This window comes from Podarcis filfolensis (assembly GCF_964270895.1).
Source record: "Podarcis filfolensis genome assembly, chromosome: 10".
In the NCBI taxonomy this organism is placed as follows: Eukaryota; Metazoa; Chordata; class Lepidosauria; order Squamata; family Lacertidae; genus Podarcis; species Podarcis filfolensis.
The window spans coordinates 44683780-44702992 of record NC_139612.1 but is presented as its reverse complement, the minus strand read 5'-3'; the positions used below and the strand labels follow the sequence as shown (position 1 = coordinate 44702992).

Here is a 19213-nt window from a genome sequence, read left to right as displayed (position 1 = left end):
TGACCCATTGTATTGTTTGTTTGGTACAGAGGTATGAGCAATGTGAAAATGCCTTCATCTTTCTCTAGCAACTACCGTGTGTGTGTGTGTGTGTGTGTGTGTTAACATACACATATACATGTTATATGTGTATATATATTTTTATATACATACTTTTAAAGGTCACCAGCATTTGGTCAAGCATATTTCTATATTTCAACAGAAGTATAGTGTCCTGATCAAAGGAAGTAATAGAATTATTCTATTTTGCCTTGGTCAGACCACATCTTGAGTACTGTGTCCAGTTCTGGGTGCTACAATTTAAGAAGGATACAGTATTGACAAGCTTGAACTTAAGCAAAGGAGGGCAGCTAAGATGATGGGGGTATGGAAACCAAGTCTTATGAGGAAGGGTTGAGGGAACTGGATATGTTTAGCCTGGATAAGAGGAAACGTGAGAGGAGATATGACAGCTATCTTCAAATATCTTAAGGGCTGTCATATGGAAGATGGAGCAAGCTTGTTTTCTCCTGCACTGGAGGGTAGAACCCAAATCAATGGATTCAAGTTACAAGAAAGGAGATTCCAACTAAACAGTAGGAAGAACTTTCTGACAGTAAGAGCTGTTTGACAGTGGAACAGACTCCCTCAGAAGGTGGTGGACTCTTCCTTGGAGGTTTTAAAGCAAAGGTTGGATGGTCATATGTCATGGATACTTTAGTTGAGATTTCTGCATTGCAGGGGGTTGGACTAGATGACCCTTGGGGTCCCTTCCAACTCATATAACTGTAGACTCTATGATCGAATAAAGCAAAATTACAGTATGTCCCACTAAATCCTGTTATATAAGTAAACCCAGCTGTTGAAGTGGATGGTAACCACTGGAGCTGTTTTAAGATGTGTTCTGTCTGTTGATCAGGACTGTTCAATCTAGCAGATTGTTTCCTGTGCCAGATTTCTTTAGTAGTCCCCACATATGAGACACAGCAATTTTCCTGGAAGTTGCTAGGGCATAGATAACTCTTGCTAGGCTGGGTTGTATAGCTGGTCATAAGAAGAGGCCATATGGTAGGTACTTTTTGATACCTGAAGTATTTCACTATTGAACTGATTATTTTCTCTCTAGGATGAAAAATATTGGACTAGGCGGAAGAAGAATAATGTGGCAGCCAAACGATCTCGTGATGCTCGTCGCCTGAAAGAGAACCAGATCACAGTCCGAGCTGCCTTTCTGGAGAAGGAGAATACAGCTCTGAGGACCGAGGTGGCAGAGTTGCGAAAGGAAATGGGGAAATGCAAGAACATTGTCTCTAAATATGAGAGCAGATATGGACCCTTGTAAGCAAATCCTTTTCCCTTACTTTGTTCCTTGGCTTGCTCTGTTTCAATAGAGACTAATGTCTGTAGCTCGGTTGTTCTGTAACCCTGAACAGGATCCACTTCTTCTGACACAACTTGGTCAGGCGCTTTCTGATCCTTGTGTTGCAATATGCCAATTTTTAATATTTTAAAAAACAAATTTAACACATTTTAAGAGTGGTGTTTCTAATCAAATAACACTAATTTGATAACTTGAGGAATAAATCTGTCTATGTTGCTAGACTGGCAGGTGTTTTACTGCTGTCATGTCTGGAATGGAAGGCAAATGGTTCAAAAGTATTTTCCTTTAAAACAAATTATATAATGTGGAAGGAATCATGCTGAAATAATTTTGTAATTGCTCCCTTTTCCAAGTTATACATATAAAATAATATGATGTGCAGGACTGATCGTTTTCTCTTACTTTGAGAACAAGTATGAATCTTCTTTTCAGTTCTGGGCCTTTTGATTCTTTTGGGCAGAAATGAGGCTTTGGCTTCAATCCTAAATGTGACTACTCAGAAGTAAGTCCTGTTGAATGCAATTGGACTTACAAATAAGTGGGCTTTGGATTGCAACCTTATCAGCTGTGTATCTGTCCAAACAACACTGCTGTGGGGGTATTACTTCTGAAAAAATTTATAAATTCCTTTGCATATTGTAAAATGGAAGCATTTCCTCTTTATTGATTTGGATTTTTTTACTTTCATTTAAGCAATTTGTCTCCAAATCACTTGCATTAGTTTTTTTAACTAATATGAGTGGCTGTTGAGAAAATAACCATATTCACTTAAATTACAGGTTCAATTCATTATAGTAAATTCCTGCACTTAATTCTTCAAAGGAGTATATTCTTATTTTTATTAAAAAGTAATGAGCCACAATATTTGTGACCTAGAGTTGTAGGGTAATATTAGTCCTGGGAGAGCTTGCTTTAGACCCATTAAAGTGATGCTTTGCTACAGTGTTGGTTCTGACCTGACCAATGTAAGAGGTGGGTGGGGCACATTACCTTGCTGCAAGCTATTTAATTTATTCATCCTTTTGGGTTGCCTTGCATATGGTTTCCCTGACAGCTGCATGTCATGTCTCAAGCATATTTTAGTGCTTATCTTGAAAAGAACACACAAGGCTTTCCCCATAGCTGCTGTTAGCTGCTAATAACCTCCTCCAGCTAAAGCAGCATACATTGGTGTAATCCTGGAGACCTTCTTCAAGGCCATTGGTTGCAAGGATACATAAGAATGTCAGTAATACAGAAGTAAGTGGGTACCTTGAATTTTAGCAGAGCCAGTTCAGGTGCACACATCCCCTTGTAGCAATTTTTTTCAGCATGTAATACGCTTTCTTAATGATCAAGGAGAGAAAAATGTCTGAATGCTGAACTAGCTTTCAGGCAGAATGGAGGTTTTTCTTAAAGGCAATGTTTGGGACATTGCTGCTGTTTTAGGATAATATAATCTAGATGTGCTGCAGCCAGTAACAGTCCTCCTTTGTGCCCACCCACCCACTTTTTAAAGGGAGGTCACGTTAGTAGTGTTAAAAAACACCAGGTATTGGGTATGGATCAACAGTTGGAAAAGCTCTACCATGGCTTATTGATAGAAATGGGAAGCAGTTTAATTTTGTGCAGTTAAAATAAATTTCCTAGAATTGTTGTTCCTTCTCGTGATACCTTGACTCAGCGGAGTGGTTTTACTGTCAGTGCTAGTGTACTGCTCCCCAAGTAGTCTGTTTCCTTTATAATAGGGAATTGGTAACATCCCTGAGAGTGAATGTAACAATATGCTGTTTTATAAATAGTCATATTCTTGCTTTGCTTTGTTTAAAGTGACTTATCCGATTCCGAGTGATGCAACTTTAAAGACTCTTAAAATCACAAAGAAACTAAAAACTACACATGAAACCACCTGCCATCAGAATGAATAGTGAAAGATGTGAGGTGTTCCACAACTGATGATGACCCTGCTTGCCTGCAAGTACCTCCCTCTGAACTACCCAAGGGCTGAGCATGATGAAAAGACCAAGGTCTCTAAGGGTACATTTCTGTTGTACTGCTATTTTTCCTTGTACCCACAACATGCAGTACAGTTATTAACTCTTTTCAATGACACTTGGTGCTCGTGTCCTTGAGTTCAGTTTGAATAATTAGTGGTGATCCTTTATTGGGAGGAAGGGGCAAGTATTAAGGGAATATAACTATAATTATTCAAGATTTCCTTCTGTGTTTCTTTTTCATATCTGTTCTGTGCTTTAGAATGGATATCAATATTGCAGCTAAATTCTGTTAATCTATTGTATCTTGTACTATTGGAACAGAAACAGCATATGTGGAAAACAGATTAAAAAGAAATAGTTTTGGTACACTATACAACCAACATATCAATTAAAATAGAAGTAATGGAAAATAACACGTACCCCAAGATGCACTATATCTTAACAAATGCTAGCAAGTTAGATGCACCTTATTTTCTCGGCTGATTAAAGCTGACACTCACTTTCTGAAATTAGCACTTTTTCTTAAGCTTGCTGACTGACAATAGAATGATTGTGATGGCATGCTGATGCATTTTCACAATCTACTCCTTGTAATAATCCTAAGAGATTTCTGTTTCCTTACTTTCATAAACCTAGATGTGTAATGAAGAGGGAGCAGTATAATAAAAGGACAGGTTGCGATAGTAGGGTGACTCAGTTATTCACTCAGTTACTCATTTTATCTGCTGTTGCCTATCTTCTAGAAGATGCAAGTTCAACATCTAGTTTACTTTTTCTTGCTGAACAAATTGCCCCAAGTCCCTTATCAAAATTGGGGTGGCCTTCTGATTGCCCCAACTGAATAATTACGGAATAATTGCTGATTTTCACTTCTACCTGGTCCTGTACATGTTAGAAATAAAATAAGCAACGTTTATGCTGTTTTCCCCTACTATTTTTCCCTTAAAGATTTCTGAATTTCACTTGAGTGCCTGAACATAGTATGATGAGCATTGGACTCATTAATCTGAAGCATCAGACATAGCACAGTTGGAATATCCCATCAGATGCATGCCTATGTGGTAGCAGAACCTGTTGCTTAGACCCTAGGGACAGCAAAATAGCTTGTGGAAATAGGGCATTTCAATTCTGTAGAAGTTACACCCTGAGTATGAGCTACATGAAACTTGAAATGTGTCAAGAATAGATATATTTCAAAACTGGATAAAACCCACACCAATTTGTCATAGGACTAATGACTGGGTTAGCAGGCTTCCATCAGTTGATTAGGAAAGCATAGCACAGAGGTTGCTAACTTTTTTAGGCTTTGAAATTTTGAACAAGTGCACCATCCCTTCTGGCCACTTCCCTCAGCCAGATCAGCCTCCCCACAGAAAGAAGATCACTTTTCCAAGTGATCTTATCCAGAATGATTATTCTGGGCCTTGCAAAGGACATGGCGCTAAAAGAGAAAGTGAAAATAAGCATCATGCTTCCAATTTCCTCATTCAGCTCTATGCATTCCAGCTCATTAAAAGGGCAGAAAGTAAGAGGGGCTCATTTGGCCTGTCGGAACCATGGGAAGACCTCAGAGGCACTATTGTGCCTACAGTTCAATGCTGACAATATTTTTATAACGTTATACTGTTTCAAAATTCATAAACAGAAAACATGTGCATGGAGTCATGTGCATGGATGTTCCATTTATTCAATTCTTATTAATTTGTGACTCCATGCACATGTTTTCTGTTTATGAATTTTGAAACAGTGTAATGTTATAAAAATATTGTCAGTACATTATTAGCCAACGTGTTGCTTGTTGTTGTTTAGAGTGCTCTGTTTGCAACACGGGATTTTTTTGGTGTACAGTTCAATGCTGGCAATCCCTGCTTAGCACAAGAGGCTTCAAGATTGCTGTTTCAGATTCAGAAGTTGGACTTGACAGGAAAGTCCCAACACAACTATGCTAGTAGATTACATTTTGCAAAACACTGATTTTCTGCTGTTTTCAAAGCGTAATCCCCACAAAATTAAGAAATTGCCTGTACTATTTTAATTGTTTGCAATTAATGCACCAGTGTGCATATTACTTAGTAAAATTGACTGTGGGCTCTTTATAGAATCTCTCAAAAGTTGGAGAAGATTGGTATAACGATTAAATACACACAGAAAGAAAATAATATCAGAATTGTAGTACTAATCCAAATGATGTGCTGCATACCCTTATAACTTGCAGTTGGAGCCAGATTTCCAATACCTGTGTGTGTTACATTAGAAATGTAATATATGGCTCTTCATGATAGCTGTTAATAATTTTAGTTCTCCAGCCATTTTATAGCACAAATCAACTGAAATAGAATATGAATTCCCACATTTAATGTGCTTTGGTTAGTCACTTCGATGATTTGCATGTGTTGTACAACACGATGCAAAGGTTATATGTTTAACTTTACGTGTACCTTTGTGTAGGAAGATGAAGCAGTTGTAATACTCTTCCCAGGATAAACAAATGAGACACATTAAACATCATGTGACTTTACAACTTTGTTTCTTTAAAATGCATTATTTCTTTGGTATGGGAGGTAGATAATATATCATTAGCATAACCAGGTCTTCCACCTTCCTCTTCATCTTGGTAACCAATATATAGTGATAACAGTAGAGAATAATGTTCTTAATTTGCACTAACGTTTAACATTAATTTGTCCAAAGAAATAGTGCAGGATGCCTGCTATAAGTATGCAAACTCTTCTACATACTGCTGTTTAATTATATAATGGAATGACCAGAGTGTGATCTGTAGGATTACAGACCTTGCTGGGAACAGTTTGAGGGGAACAGTAATCTCTTTATGGTTACCCAGTTACTATCAACATGCCACTGAAGATCCAAGGGTTAACAACTTTTAATTTTTTAATAAATATTGTGGACAAGAAAGAAAATCTTCAAAAGCAAATGATCTATATAATAGAGAATTTTGTTATGGTAATCTTAATGTACATGATCATCCCCTTGAGAGAGATTGAAATAAAATATCCCCCTAACTGAATTTCATCCATAGATGAAATTAATTGAATAATAATAATAATTTCTAAATAATAATTTAGAAGCTGATCTTCCTTTTCTTAAAGATTTCATTTCATTGTACAGGCTTAGCATAGGCATTTAACTCTGTTTATTGGTTTTTAATCATTCTTTAATAGTCATGTGAGATTTCTACTTTGCAACTAGAGCAATGATTTAGGTTTAAGGGATAATTTGTGGTTCTTTGTGATCAATCTCTGTGCAGGTTTCATGTGAAATTTTGGTGGAGTTTTCCCTTATTCATTACTTTTGTATCATTCATTCAAGAAGTAATGGAGGCATATATTTAGTGCTGTGGGTGCTGAAGCCTTTATAAGTTTTTATATTAAACCTATGATATTAATCTTGGTTGCTGTTTTGTATAAATTCCCAATGTCTTTGCAGGTGGGTTTTTTAAAAAAAGATATTCATTGGCACTTTCCCTTTCTGTGCTGTGTTGTGCTGTATTGTGCCGAATAACCAAGTATTCTAGATGTAGAGCTTGCTTCTAGTACTCCCTAGTGGGCAGTCCTTCTGTCAGGTATCAAGATAACAGGTGCAGTAAAAGAGAACCAGCAGCTAAAGCTTACAGAGATACTGTAAAATTGTTAAGAGCAAATATATTTTGAATAGTTAAGACATACTAGAATCTATGGTGTTGTTTTTTTACAGAATTCCTAAACACCTCTGGGCCATAAGCATCTAGTTCAGTGTTTTTTCTACCCCCACCCCAAAAACAAAAAAACCCCCAGAATTTGGGGATGTTTTAACACATATACTCATGTTGAGGCTGATTCACCCACTAAAGGCAGCTATACAAAACTGAATTGTTTCAACTTCTAGAGTAACAGAAATCTTTCAAATCTGAACCTTTGCTAAGGAAAAAAAGGCGCATTATCTATCTTTTTGTATATGCACCTCTGCTTTCCTGGAAAAATGTGTACACTGATTCACTAGTATTCATATACTCTTCAGCTAAATATCTACTTCATGTATTTCATGTGTGCACCCTTTTAGATCTGCCTTTTTAAATGCTCACCTAAATTTTGTGAGTGTGATAACCATGTGTTTGCAAACATACATCACGCAGACGCACTTAATATATAATTTTATATCCTGCGTATACATAATTATAATTAGAATAATTTTATTATTTATACCCCACCCATCTAGCTGGGATGCCCCCAATAGTCTCCCATCCAAATAATTGATCAGGTCCACACCTGCTTGGCTTCACCTGCAATGCTGGAGCCTCAGGCATCCATGGACACATCTCCAGGCAGCCTTGATTAACTGCACCTCATTATGGAGCACACAGTCTGTGACAGATCTGAGGTTTGCCTCTGTGCAGTGTGCATAGCCGTGACAATGCTGGCAAATCGAAAATTCTTAACTGATTACTGTCCCTTTTTTAGTTTGAAAACCAGTTAGAGAGAGAAGACAGATGTGACCTGTGAGATTTGTTTGGAAGAAGCTTCATCTTGTTCAAGCATGTTCTTTAAAAACAAAGAAAATAAAATATCAAAAAACTGTTTCGCAAGTTTGCAGCCCAAGCCAGGTGTGCATGTGGCCAGGGGCGGAGGAAGGGAGGTGCGATGGGGGCAGGTTCCCCCAGGTGTCTTCGCTCAGGGGGGTGACATTCGGTGTGCTGCCGAAGCCTACCCCAAGCCGTCGGGGGAAGGGGGAGCTGCGCCACTTTGCTGGCAGCATTCCCCCCTTCCCCCTTCGTTTTGACAACTGGAGGGGGGGGGGAATGTCCGCCCTCAGTGGCTCCCTCCACCCCCAGCTGCAGGGCGCGTGCACCGCTCTGTGCACCCGAGTGGCTATCCTGCGCCTGGGAGGGCACCCTCTGTGCCGCGTTCTGACCCCCTCGGGAGCACGCCCACCCTGGGCAGTGCAGGCATATGCTCCGCCGCTGCATGTGGCATTGATAGGATGGCAACCAGAACAATACACACACACACAGTTTTCCACTTTAAAAAACACTTTTGTCCTTTTTTCATTAACAGAATAAGGCAAGGCTGATTTCTGAGCCAGCATTGAATTCACTGGTATGCAGATCTCATTAAGCTGAGAAGCAGGGAAGAATTCACGGGATGTTTTACTCAACTAAGCTACGCAACTATGTTTTACTCAAAATAGACCCATTGAAACTAACGAACCTCACTTAAATTAGGTCCAGTAATTTCACTGGGTGTAGTCGGAATAAAACACCCTCTCTCCCCCTGTGGCTCCAAAACATACTCCATATATATTACATCTGTTTTTCCCAAATTTGTCACAGAACCTATAAAAATACTTAATGGCAACTACATTCCCTCACAATGGCAATGCCTGGCATGTCCGCCCCGCCTTGCTAAACATCTTTCTTATGAAAACAACACAAGTTTAAGCTCTCCTGGCTGGATGATGCCCAGCAAGGAAGATGCAACGTTGTAAGAGACAAGGCATTGCTGAGTTCAAAGTCATTCTCATTGTGAAGTTTAGATACTAATTCTCTTCATTTGAGTTAATTTATAATGAGAATTGCTTTTGATGTGAAAGCTTGTCAACTTGATTATCTTTCTGGTGAACTTGTACTATCTAATTATAATGAAAAGTAGGTGAGGCTGAGGAGGGAATATAATAATTCTATTTTTCAGACTCTTAATAACAGATCTTTCCCCACACATAACCTCCCCCACTGCTCCATTAATGCACATGGTTCTTACTTGTGGTTCCTAGTAGTGCTGTCTTGTGAACTTTATCTGAATTAATCAGCAAGGCAGCCTCCTAATACAAAACTGAGGCTGAGGTGTTCTTTGTATTGTTTTGCTGAACTAGGATAACAATTAACTTGTGCTTTGAAGCATCAGCTGGCAAGGTGTTTAGTTGGGTCCAGAATAGCAGAAGTGTAGTGTTTTTCCATTTGTGTCTGAAACACAGTAATAACATGATTATTGGAATACTGTATTTTGTACGACAAAATATGTAAATACACTTTAATATTAATCTCAGTCCTCCTGGAGTAATAAGTGCTTTCACTGTAACCTCTGCAAACTCATTAAGATATTTTAATGTAGCATGGTTTGAGGATTTTGTTTCTTAGAAAACTGCAGAAATCAAGCAAAATTAAATTATTGTAGAGCTTTGGTTTGTGATGCTATTTACAAAATGTTTAATAAACCACAAAAAGCAGAGACACTGAGAATTGGCATGGGAGCTATTTCTGTGGTCACTCGAGTTTATTCATAATCATGCTCAACTGGTTTTGTTTGGAGGCAAGCCTATCTTGCCAGTTAGCAGTATCCTCATGCATTAATTCCTGTTGACAAAAAGCACATGATGATTTCAGAAACGCAAACTACTCTGAATGTTGTGTTGATACGTGCTCTTTGCACCAGCCTGGTGTGAATTGTCATTCAGCACACTATACATTAGGTTTATGGTAGCTTAGCCATAAAAAAATGGTAGATGAATTTGGAAATATATTTTTTTTGTCAGTATTCTACATTGGCATCTGTTGCATGCAACATACTTCCCTTAGCATTTCTCCAGCTTAGTGACATTATTTCTGCTGTTAAAACTCCATTATCATTGGCATGGAAAGCTTGGTCTGCTTATAACATAGCTGAATACAGTGTCCCTTTAAAAATATGTTCTCAGATAATCCTGCAGCGTAGCTATGTTATTTTTCCATAGTTAGAGAGATTAACTACTCAGGAGTTTCATTGTCTTTAGTTCATTCTGTTCATTTGGAGCAGCAGGTGAGCGTTTATCTCCATTTGTCATTAAACAGGGGAAATGTGACTGCAATATAAAATGTGACCTTTTTTGGTCAAAACTACTCTTTGTTTTTGCTGTACAACATTTGCATTTCTCTTTGATGTGTTCCAGTATGTACTGAGTGAAAGTGTGTAGATTAGTATATAAAATGCTTTTCAGTCATGGATTTTAAGGCACTACATAGTAGGACCGTTACCATTTATAAAAACATCAGGGTAAAAATGTCTATCCCTACCCATTTTTTTTACTGTACACACAAATGAATAATGGATGACTGTTGAAAGGACTTAAAAATGATACTCCTGGTAAGAAAAAAAACCACACATTTTCATATTCAAAGCCTACCTGGTATTCATTTTTATGACACTTTCTAAATGATAGAATTAAGGATATGAGCTCTCTGATGGTGGATTGTCTGGGTATGTAAGTCTCTCTGCTAAGTGTCTTTTTAAAAAGAATGCTTTTGTTTTAAAAATGTAAAGTTTTGACTGTATTGAATTGTTGGATTTTTCCCCCTTAAAAAAAATAAAGTGTATATTCTACTAAGTACAAGATATAGTCACTGCAGTATATTGTTTGCAAACTGCCACCAGAACATAAAGATGTGGTGCAGATCCTTCAGCTGTCTCTGATGTCTGTCTGTAGGAGTTGGTGTCAATAATCACTTTCAGAAGTCTGGCTGTACCCTTGCTTCCTATATTTACAAGCTAGTTCTGGCCATGAATGAACACAAAAGTTTATTTTATTTATATTTATTTCTCCTCATGTTTTTACCTTGTGAGTGTATCAGAAATACAGGCATACCTCAGAGATATTCCAGACCACTGTATTAAAACAAATATCACAGTAAAGGGAGTCAAACTTCTTTCTTTTCTTTCCCAGTGCATATAAAAGCGTTGTTTATACTTTAATGCAGTCTATTAAGCCAGACCCCCTGGCTGCAGGTGTGAGAGGGGAAAACCCGGCTCCAGCCCTAGCCCCCACCACTCCAGCGCCCAGAAGAGAAGCAGCAGCGTCAGGGAGCGAGCTTTCCCTGGAAGCAGCCCGGCTTGCTGCAACTACAGCCAATATCTGTGGAGCGCAATAAAGCTGAACAGGGTTGCTTCTCCTGAGAAGGAAAAGCAAGTGCCACGCACTGCGCTTCTTAAAATGTGTGTGGGCAAAGTCACATCCTGAGTAATCCCTCCTGAAGCACTTAACACTCCTAATGTTTATGGAAACCACCTATTTCACAAATGGTCTCCTGCAGCCTTTTGTTGAAAATCTTGAAACAAAAGGCAAAAAATCAATCTGTTCCTATATACTGGAACTGCCTTAAAAGGGGAGTGGGGATGGGACCTTTTGTGGGAATTAAAACTTCACATGCCGTGAAGAATCTATCGACTGTCTCCGAAGCACCACTAATCAATAGTAAGTTAATCTTCTTAAGCACCAGAAAGGGTTGCTTAAAAGAGTACTAAAAGCTTTCCCTAGAGCATAAGTACTGAAGTTAGATGCCAATCATGCAAGTCAAATTACATCCTATGCAGATGAAAAGAGAACATTAAATTGCCTACTGGAGCTAGTCATGCCACAAGTCACTTACTGCTTCCTTAGCAATGAAGTCAGTTTCCAGTAGGGTAAGAACGGGTCAGCAAACTTTCAGCAGGGGTCCGGTCCACTGTCCCTCAATACCTTGGGGGGGCAGACTATATTTTGAAGGAGGGGAAATGAACAAATTCCTATGCCCCACAAATAACCCAGAGATGCATTTTAAATAAAAGGACACATTCTACTCATGTAAAAACATGCTGATTCCCAAACCGTCCGTGGGCCGGATTTAGAAGGCGATTGGGCCAGCTCCAGCTCCCAGGCCTTAGTTTGCCTTCCCATGGGTAAGAAGATGTGGCAAACATGAACAAAGAGACAAAAAAATCCCCCACTTGGTAGAGTTTGCACAACATGATACCTAGACTGCCCCCCCCCCCTTGCCGGATACCTGCCTGTTGCCCTCTGAATGCTGATGGGCAGTAGGAGTTTTGTGGTAGTGTTTGGCATTAAGATAGCAACTATTGATCATAAATGTTCTCGGGTTTTTGTTTTTGACAAATGGGGTTTGGATATGGAGGTAGAAAGACAGAAGAAACTTGGCTATCTTTGTGCAACTTGAGCTAAATATGGCTTTTAAATGACAAAGTGTAGAAATCTTTGGGACTCGGGAGTCTGTGAGGATGATAAGCAGTGCTATGCCTCAACAAACTAGAATTAATAAAAATTATTCATTAAAAAAACTGGTGATATCCAAGGTTGGTCAAACTCTTGAGTGGATAAATTGAAATCATTCGAATTACGTCCATTGATTTTGATGACTTGCACATCATCCACAAGAACTGGGTTAGACTGTCTCCTTCCCGAGAACAGAATGCTAAATGTTTCCAAAGGGACCTTTGCGGAAATAGGGCTATCTTGGGTCAGATTAAAAAATGTTTTTTTCAAAGAATTAAAGGTGGTTTGAAAGAGAGATTGCTGCATGTTGTGTGTGTGTGTGGTTTGTGTGTGTGTATACGCGCGTGCGCGCACACACACACACACACTATCCTCCTTTTGACTCTGCTTAAATGGGTTTTGCAGGATTTTATATTGGCTGCAAAAAACCTGCTTGATAAGAGGCAACAATGGAATCAATGAAATATCTGTCTTTCTTGGAAACAATTTCTCCAACCACTTCCAGCTTTTAAACTATTGTCTTTCTCCAACCTTGGAAATCAGTCTCTATTTTCCACTTTCTTTCATCTGACATTTGGTTGTAATGAGACACCATGGTGATACATTTCAGCTCTTCACAGTTGTCCCCTTGCAACTGAAGGAGCTGTCTTCTACATCAACCCCAGTCATACCACTGGCCCTTCCTCCAAACCAAATCGTTTTATTTAAATTGTGTTTATATATTTGATCTATTTGTATGCTGGCTTTAAGAGTCAAACCCTGTTAAGGTGGCTTCTGTTAAATAATACAAATACAATATCATCAAAAAATTACAGACATTTAATAAGCCGGTAGCAATAAACATCCAGCCACCCCCCCCCATATATAGCCAGAATCAACTGCAGCAAGAAAAAATAAATTCAAGGAAAGGCCAGTGTGAGCAGGTAAGTTTTTAACCCTTTCCTAAAGTCCTGAAATGTTGCGGTCTGAAGGAACCCAGATGGTAAAGAGCTATGGTGACAATACAGAGAATGCCCTTTTAGACTCATCAGTTTAATTGCTCTGGGTGTCAGGCAGGTGAGAATGACTTAAAAGTGTGGGCAAGCTGGAATGGAAGCAAGGAATAAAATTTAATTGTGTGATGAGAAAATGTATTCCAGAGGAGGTGCTTCAGAACTTTTGTATTATGGAAAGAGGGGCAGTTGCCTATTACCTGTGCGCAACATGGTTCATGTTTTTTGTTTTGCATCTCACCTGCCAAATCTCTTTTTTGGTGGATATACATCTCACCTGCCCCATTTTTGCCGTTTCCCAGTTATTCCGATACTATGTGGTGTCCCTCCACAAGTCTGTTGGGAGACTTCCATGTAGTATTTAAGAGTTTGTACCTCACATCTTGGAAAGTTTAGTGCTTTGTTATTTTCATGCCTTCCTAAAATTGGAAGGATTTTTTTTTTAATTGCTGCCTCATTGGGAGATGAGAGAGAGAGACAGTTCTAAGTAGTGGTTGTTTGAATCAAAAAACTGCATCTGAACTATCTTCTGCAAAAGGGGGAGTGGCACGGAAAGAGCTAAGATTGGTGGAAGTGAGTGGGCAGCTGGAAGTAGCAAGGCTTTAGAGTAAAAGTACTGGCAGTACTCCAGGCATTGCAATAGGTGACCTTATGTACAATTTACCTGGGATACACTTGGAGTTACAATGCTGGAGGCGACACTGATTTTCTGGTTTTGAACTTTGCTTTGGGAGAGGAGAGCACAGTCAGCAAGACTGACCTGAAAGCAGCTTCCCTCACCAATGGGGCCAGTGAAGTTCAGGGTTACTGAACAACTTCCATCCCTTCTGATTTTGAGGGAAGGGGTTTAGATTTCGTTTTCTGCTCTGCTTTGACCCTCTCTGTTCTCTATTCACCTTTCTAGCCCTTGTGTCCAACTGAGCTTCTTAGTCTGAACAACTTACCAAGTAACCATGCAATCTCTCTCTCTCCTTGTCTCATGTTTTCAACCATATATTACTTCTGGCCATTATGAACCTTGGCTGCTTGCCCCGGCATTGGGCTCTTCACATGAGGCCTTGTTAGATCCTGGCCAAGGTCTGAAACTGGGGCAAAGGAGTCCAGGGAAATCAGGGGAGGGAGGACTCATCATCCCTTTCAGCATGCAGGTCCCCCCACATTTATGCATGTGCCCTCATCACGTTCATCTTACTCCTTGTCCAGTCTTCTAATTTGGTTAAGAAACGTTCTGCTTTTCTAATGACTCACCACCAGATGGCGCTGTTGCAGCATAGCAAGTGCTGTGACCTTGTCCCTTTAAAAATAAATAACCCTCCCGATGGGATTGCACAAGAAACTAAAGGTTATTGATATGAAATGAAAGAGAGAGAGAGAAGCATACTGTTTTGACACTAATCCAGCCAAAGCTTTGCAACCAGCTGTCTTGGAATGGTTTTTATTTTCTTTAACTGAAAGGCAGTAAAAAAATGATTGTAAATAAATAAACCTCCCATTAGCAAACAATCACACTTTCTTTCCTTTTATATGCCAGTTGAACCAGCATGATGGATGATCAGGCTAGAGTCTTAAGACTCTACATTCTGGTCCACTTCTTCTCAAGTTTGTTTAGTATGGATGACTGAGCAGTTTCAAGGATAATGAATTATAGAAAAAAGTCTTTGTGCCACAAGTGAAAAGGATTGCAACCCCAGGGACTGCCAGTCTGGATAAGAAGGATCTAGGCTTGTCAAAACCAATCTGCATGGGGAGCAAAATATTTTTTTCAGAGAGATATGTAGCGGCAACATTGGGCGTAGCCAGGATTTTTGTTGGGGGGTAGGCCTTTTGTTGGGGGGGCAGAACTTAAGTTAGCTATGTGTTTTAATTTATTTTTATTGATGGGGGGCAGCTGCCCCCCTCTCCCCTCCCCGGCTACGCCCATGGCGACAACTGCAAACTGCATTGGCAAAGGATCTACTTCCCTGCCCAAAAGGAGATTATTCTTCACTCTCCCATGCAGAAAGTGTTCTGCATTTAGCCCAAATTATATAAATGAGTGTTTTGACAGATAGTACTAAGTCACAGAAGCTTAAGTGCTCTTTTCTCCTGTATTGTGTGTTCATTTAAAGTGCAGTGAAAGGGACCTTTATCCAATTTATCACGCAAGTGCTCTTGTAGCCCTATAAAAAGAAGGAAAATCGTTCCAAGGCTACCCCTTTCCTCTGCAGCAGAGATGGGCAACCTGTGGTTTGCCATATGTTGGTGCTGGTTTATGATTGATTTAAAGAAAAGAATGCCAGATTCCTAGATCCAAACACGGGGTAGAATACTTTCTGGAAAGAGAGAGCCTCAGCAGAGATTTTAAAATGCAAAACACACAGCAAAGTGAAGCATGGAAATATAGGCTCTTAGACATTTTAAATATCTCATTCTAAGTTGTTTACGGCGACTTTCCCTTTCTACCCTCTTAGAATTGAATAGATTACACAGTTTGGTAATTTTAAAATAAGTATACTTACAAAATCATCAACAGTCATATTCATGTGTTTTTCCATACAGCAGCAAAGAAAGCCAGGTTACAAAATAATGGTAAAAGTTTCTGAACATGCAGTCAGGACTTGGAGCAATCCGCTCACACATCCCGCCTAGTTGGATTCATATGGTGGAAGAGAATGAACAGCAGAAAGAAGGCAAACAAAATAAAATAAAATAACTTTCCTAACTGCCTTTACCTTTACCTTTACCTTTACCTTAACTTTTACCTAACCTTGTGGCATTTTAAAAATTCAATACAAACTAAAAGATGAGGATTACACCTACAGTCTTGGGGTGGTACTTAATTTAGCTTTGTTACTGGAGGCCTTCATGATGTGCTTTGCAGTGTCTTTTCACCACCTGGTGTTGCCATGCCAGCCATGGCCTTCTTGGACAGAGAGAGCTTAGCCACAGTGATCCAGCTCTGGTCATTTCCAGACGAGATCACTGCAACATGTTTGGTGTGTAGATTACACACCTGCGTTACCTGTGTATATACAATATGTGTGAATATGTTGCAGATTTCTCAAACTTCATTTGGTTCGGAATATATATATTTATTAAATTCCTATCCTGCCCTGCCTCCCAAAGGAACCCAAAGTGGAAAACAACAAAAGTAGTAAAACAAAAGAATTAAAAATTACAGTGGTACCTCTGGTTACGAATTTAATTCGTTCCGGAAATCTGTTCTTAAACTGAAACAGTTCTTATCCTGAGGCACGTTTTCGCTAACAGGGCCTCCCACTGTGCGCGCCTCCAGCACATAATTTCCGTTCGCATCCAGGGGCAAAGTTCACAACCTGGAGCAGCTACTTTTGGGTTAGCGGAGCTCGTAACCTGAAGCATTCATAACCAGAGGTACCACTGTAAATAAAAGCACGTCATACAGTCACCAACTGGCACCAGGCCTAGCAAACATATCATGGCTGCCTGTTTCCAAGCATAATTGCAAGTGCTGATACTTGCTGTTTAATGATCTATGGGGCTTTAGGTCTGGTTACCTCTAGAGCTGCCTTTTCTCACATCTACCAGCTGATGTGTTAAGATCTTTGTAAACAGCTCTTCTCCAGGTGTCTCTGCTACCTGAGGTGCATCAGGGGACATGGGAGTTACCTGTTCAACTGTAACAACTCTACTTTCCCCAGGAAGCTTAGCCTGGCACTCTGTGTCTTTTGGTGCTTCATGAACCCCTCTTATTTTCCTTAGACATTTAAAAATACTGTATTGTGTTTGACCAACCTCTTGTGGTTGCTGCATTAATTCAATGCTGCTGCTGTTACCATTGTTGTGTTTTCAGTGCGTGTGCTTCCTTTTTATAGTCGGATTGTTTTCAAAATGTTGTAACAGCTGCCCTGGGATTATTTTGTGCTGAAAGTGTAGGATATAAATACAAATAAATAATGAAAATGTCTGCCTGCCATTAGCTACCAACCCTAAAATCTGGTATCCTCTCAAAACCTCAGTCAGTTTTGTACCACAAACTCCATTGGCCACTGCCCCTTAAGTGTGTACCTGACATTTTGAGTCATTAACACTAAAAAAGCAAGTATTAACTACTTGGCGCTGGCCACGTGCTTTAAATGCATTACGTGAATGCATCCAAAGGTGTGACTTCCCCATGTGAACCTGATTTTTAAGTTATTTTTATACCTTGATTTATAGTAAAATGCCCATTAATCTCATAGATCTAAGGTGCTTTGCATTCCAGGGTCATGGTTGCTACTATGTGATTTTAACATTGTTTTGTTGAGCTTTCAACCAATCGGTTGAGGCTGTAAGCTAAACTGCTAATGAATGTAACTGAAGTACCTTTACTGGACAGCGCTTCCAACCATGAGGGACCAATTTTATAGCAAAGAAATGGAAACTGTTAACAATGCAACATCAGACTGCATCTGAAATAGAGCTGGGTTAGGACTGAGGAGCAATTCTCATTGAGTGTGCTACTTAAGCAGCGGTCGTCAACATTTTTGGAATTTTGAGAGAATGTTGAAGCCACCAGCCACAAAATGGCTGCCACAAGGCGCCGTGGCTTGATGCAAAATGGCTGTCATGAGGGCATGGCTTGACACAAAACTGGGAATACTTTTATTCCTATGTAGCAAAGCATCAACTAACTGATTGGTTGACTTGGGAAACGAAGGTTTCAATTCCCACTCAGTGATGGAGTTTGCTGGGCAATTTTCAGCCAGCCATTCTCTCAGCCCAACCTATGAGGATATAATGACATGCAGGAAGAACCATGTATAGCACCTTGAGCTGCATGGAGGATATTATTATTATTATTATTATTATTATTATTATTATTATTACACTAAAAAATAAATATGCCCTTCTGGGCAGAAAAGAAATGAGACAAGCCTTAAGGCAAGTGGGGATGGCATCCCCTTTGCCTCTTCCTCCCCAACACTCGATCAAAATACAAGAAACAAAGGAAAGCCAGCCCTCTCCCTTCTTCTTTCCACCCCATCAAAATGTCCTCCTGAGCGAGGAAAAGAAGGAAGGTAGAGCCATCCCTGCTTCACTCCCCACCCCATGCCATCCAGGGCAAGAAAATGGGGGGGGGAGCGCACCCTCAGCATGTACAGTGGTACCTCAGGTTACAAACACCTCGGGTTACAAACACTTCGGGTTATATACTCCGCTAACTCGGAAGTAGTACCTCGGGTTAAGAACTTTACCTCAGGATGAGAACAGAAATCGTGTGGCGGCAGTAGGAGGCCCCATTAGCTAAAGTGGTACCTCAGGTTAAGAAAGGTTTCAGGTTAAGAACGGACCTCCGGAATGAATTAAGTTCGTAACCAGAGGTACCACTGTATTTCCCTCTCCACAAATGAAAATGATATCCAGTGCTAGAAAAATGAGGAAAGTAAACCAAGAGGCCAGCGGGAAACCAACCATGCCAGTTATCTGTCCCCCAGAGGAGAGAAGGAGTTCACTGCCCTACCAACTGGAGTGAAAAGGGAGGCCCTTTCTACTTCCACAACTGCTTGGCATGCAGAACAATACCTATAGTTTCCCAGAGCGTTACCGGATGCCCTAAATCTCTTTCATTTTGCAAAGAAAGCCAGTAAATTAATATATACTGTAGTTCTATTTATGAAGCATCCCCCTCCCCTAAAACATTACTCCTTTGGGAATTAAGTGAAATTAAGATTTATGCCTGAAACTGCACCCAGCACAGGGGCAGGATGTTCTGAACTTTTGTCAAAATTTCTACTTCAGACATTAGGCTGTTTGATTGCTGTAGACCACTTTTGGTCTCTGATGACAACGAAAAGTCCCCTGCCCTCTTCTGCATTGACCAGGTTGATCTGCAGACAGGAGCTAGAGCTATTTGCCTTGGTGCTGGTTGATTC

General features: G+C 39.9%; 1 protein-coding gene across 4 annotated transcripts in view; it reads left to right on the top strand.

The window, feature by feature from the left end:
- TEF (TEF transcription factor, PAR bZIP family member) overlaps positions 1 to 10695 on the top strand; it is a 28474-nt gene extending 17779 nt beyond the window's left edge. For 2 of the 4 annotated variants that reach the window (XR_014539052.1, XR_014539053.1), the window contains exons 4-6: positions 1106 to 1317; positions 3170 to 4586; positions 4982 to 10695. Coding sequence is in view for 2 of the 4 variants with exons in the window: in XM_083573844.1 (XP_083429970.1) it covers positions 1106 to 1317; positions 3170 to 3191 (234 nt within the window). In the remaining 2 variants the exon portion in view is untranslated. Of the gene's footprint in view, positions 1 to 1105; positions 1318 to 3169 lie in introns of all 4 variants that reach the window. The other 2 variants (XM_083573844.1, XM_083573843.1) reach the window with 1 other exon arrangement.
- Positions 10696 to 19213: the final 8518 nt, after the last annotated feature.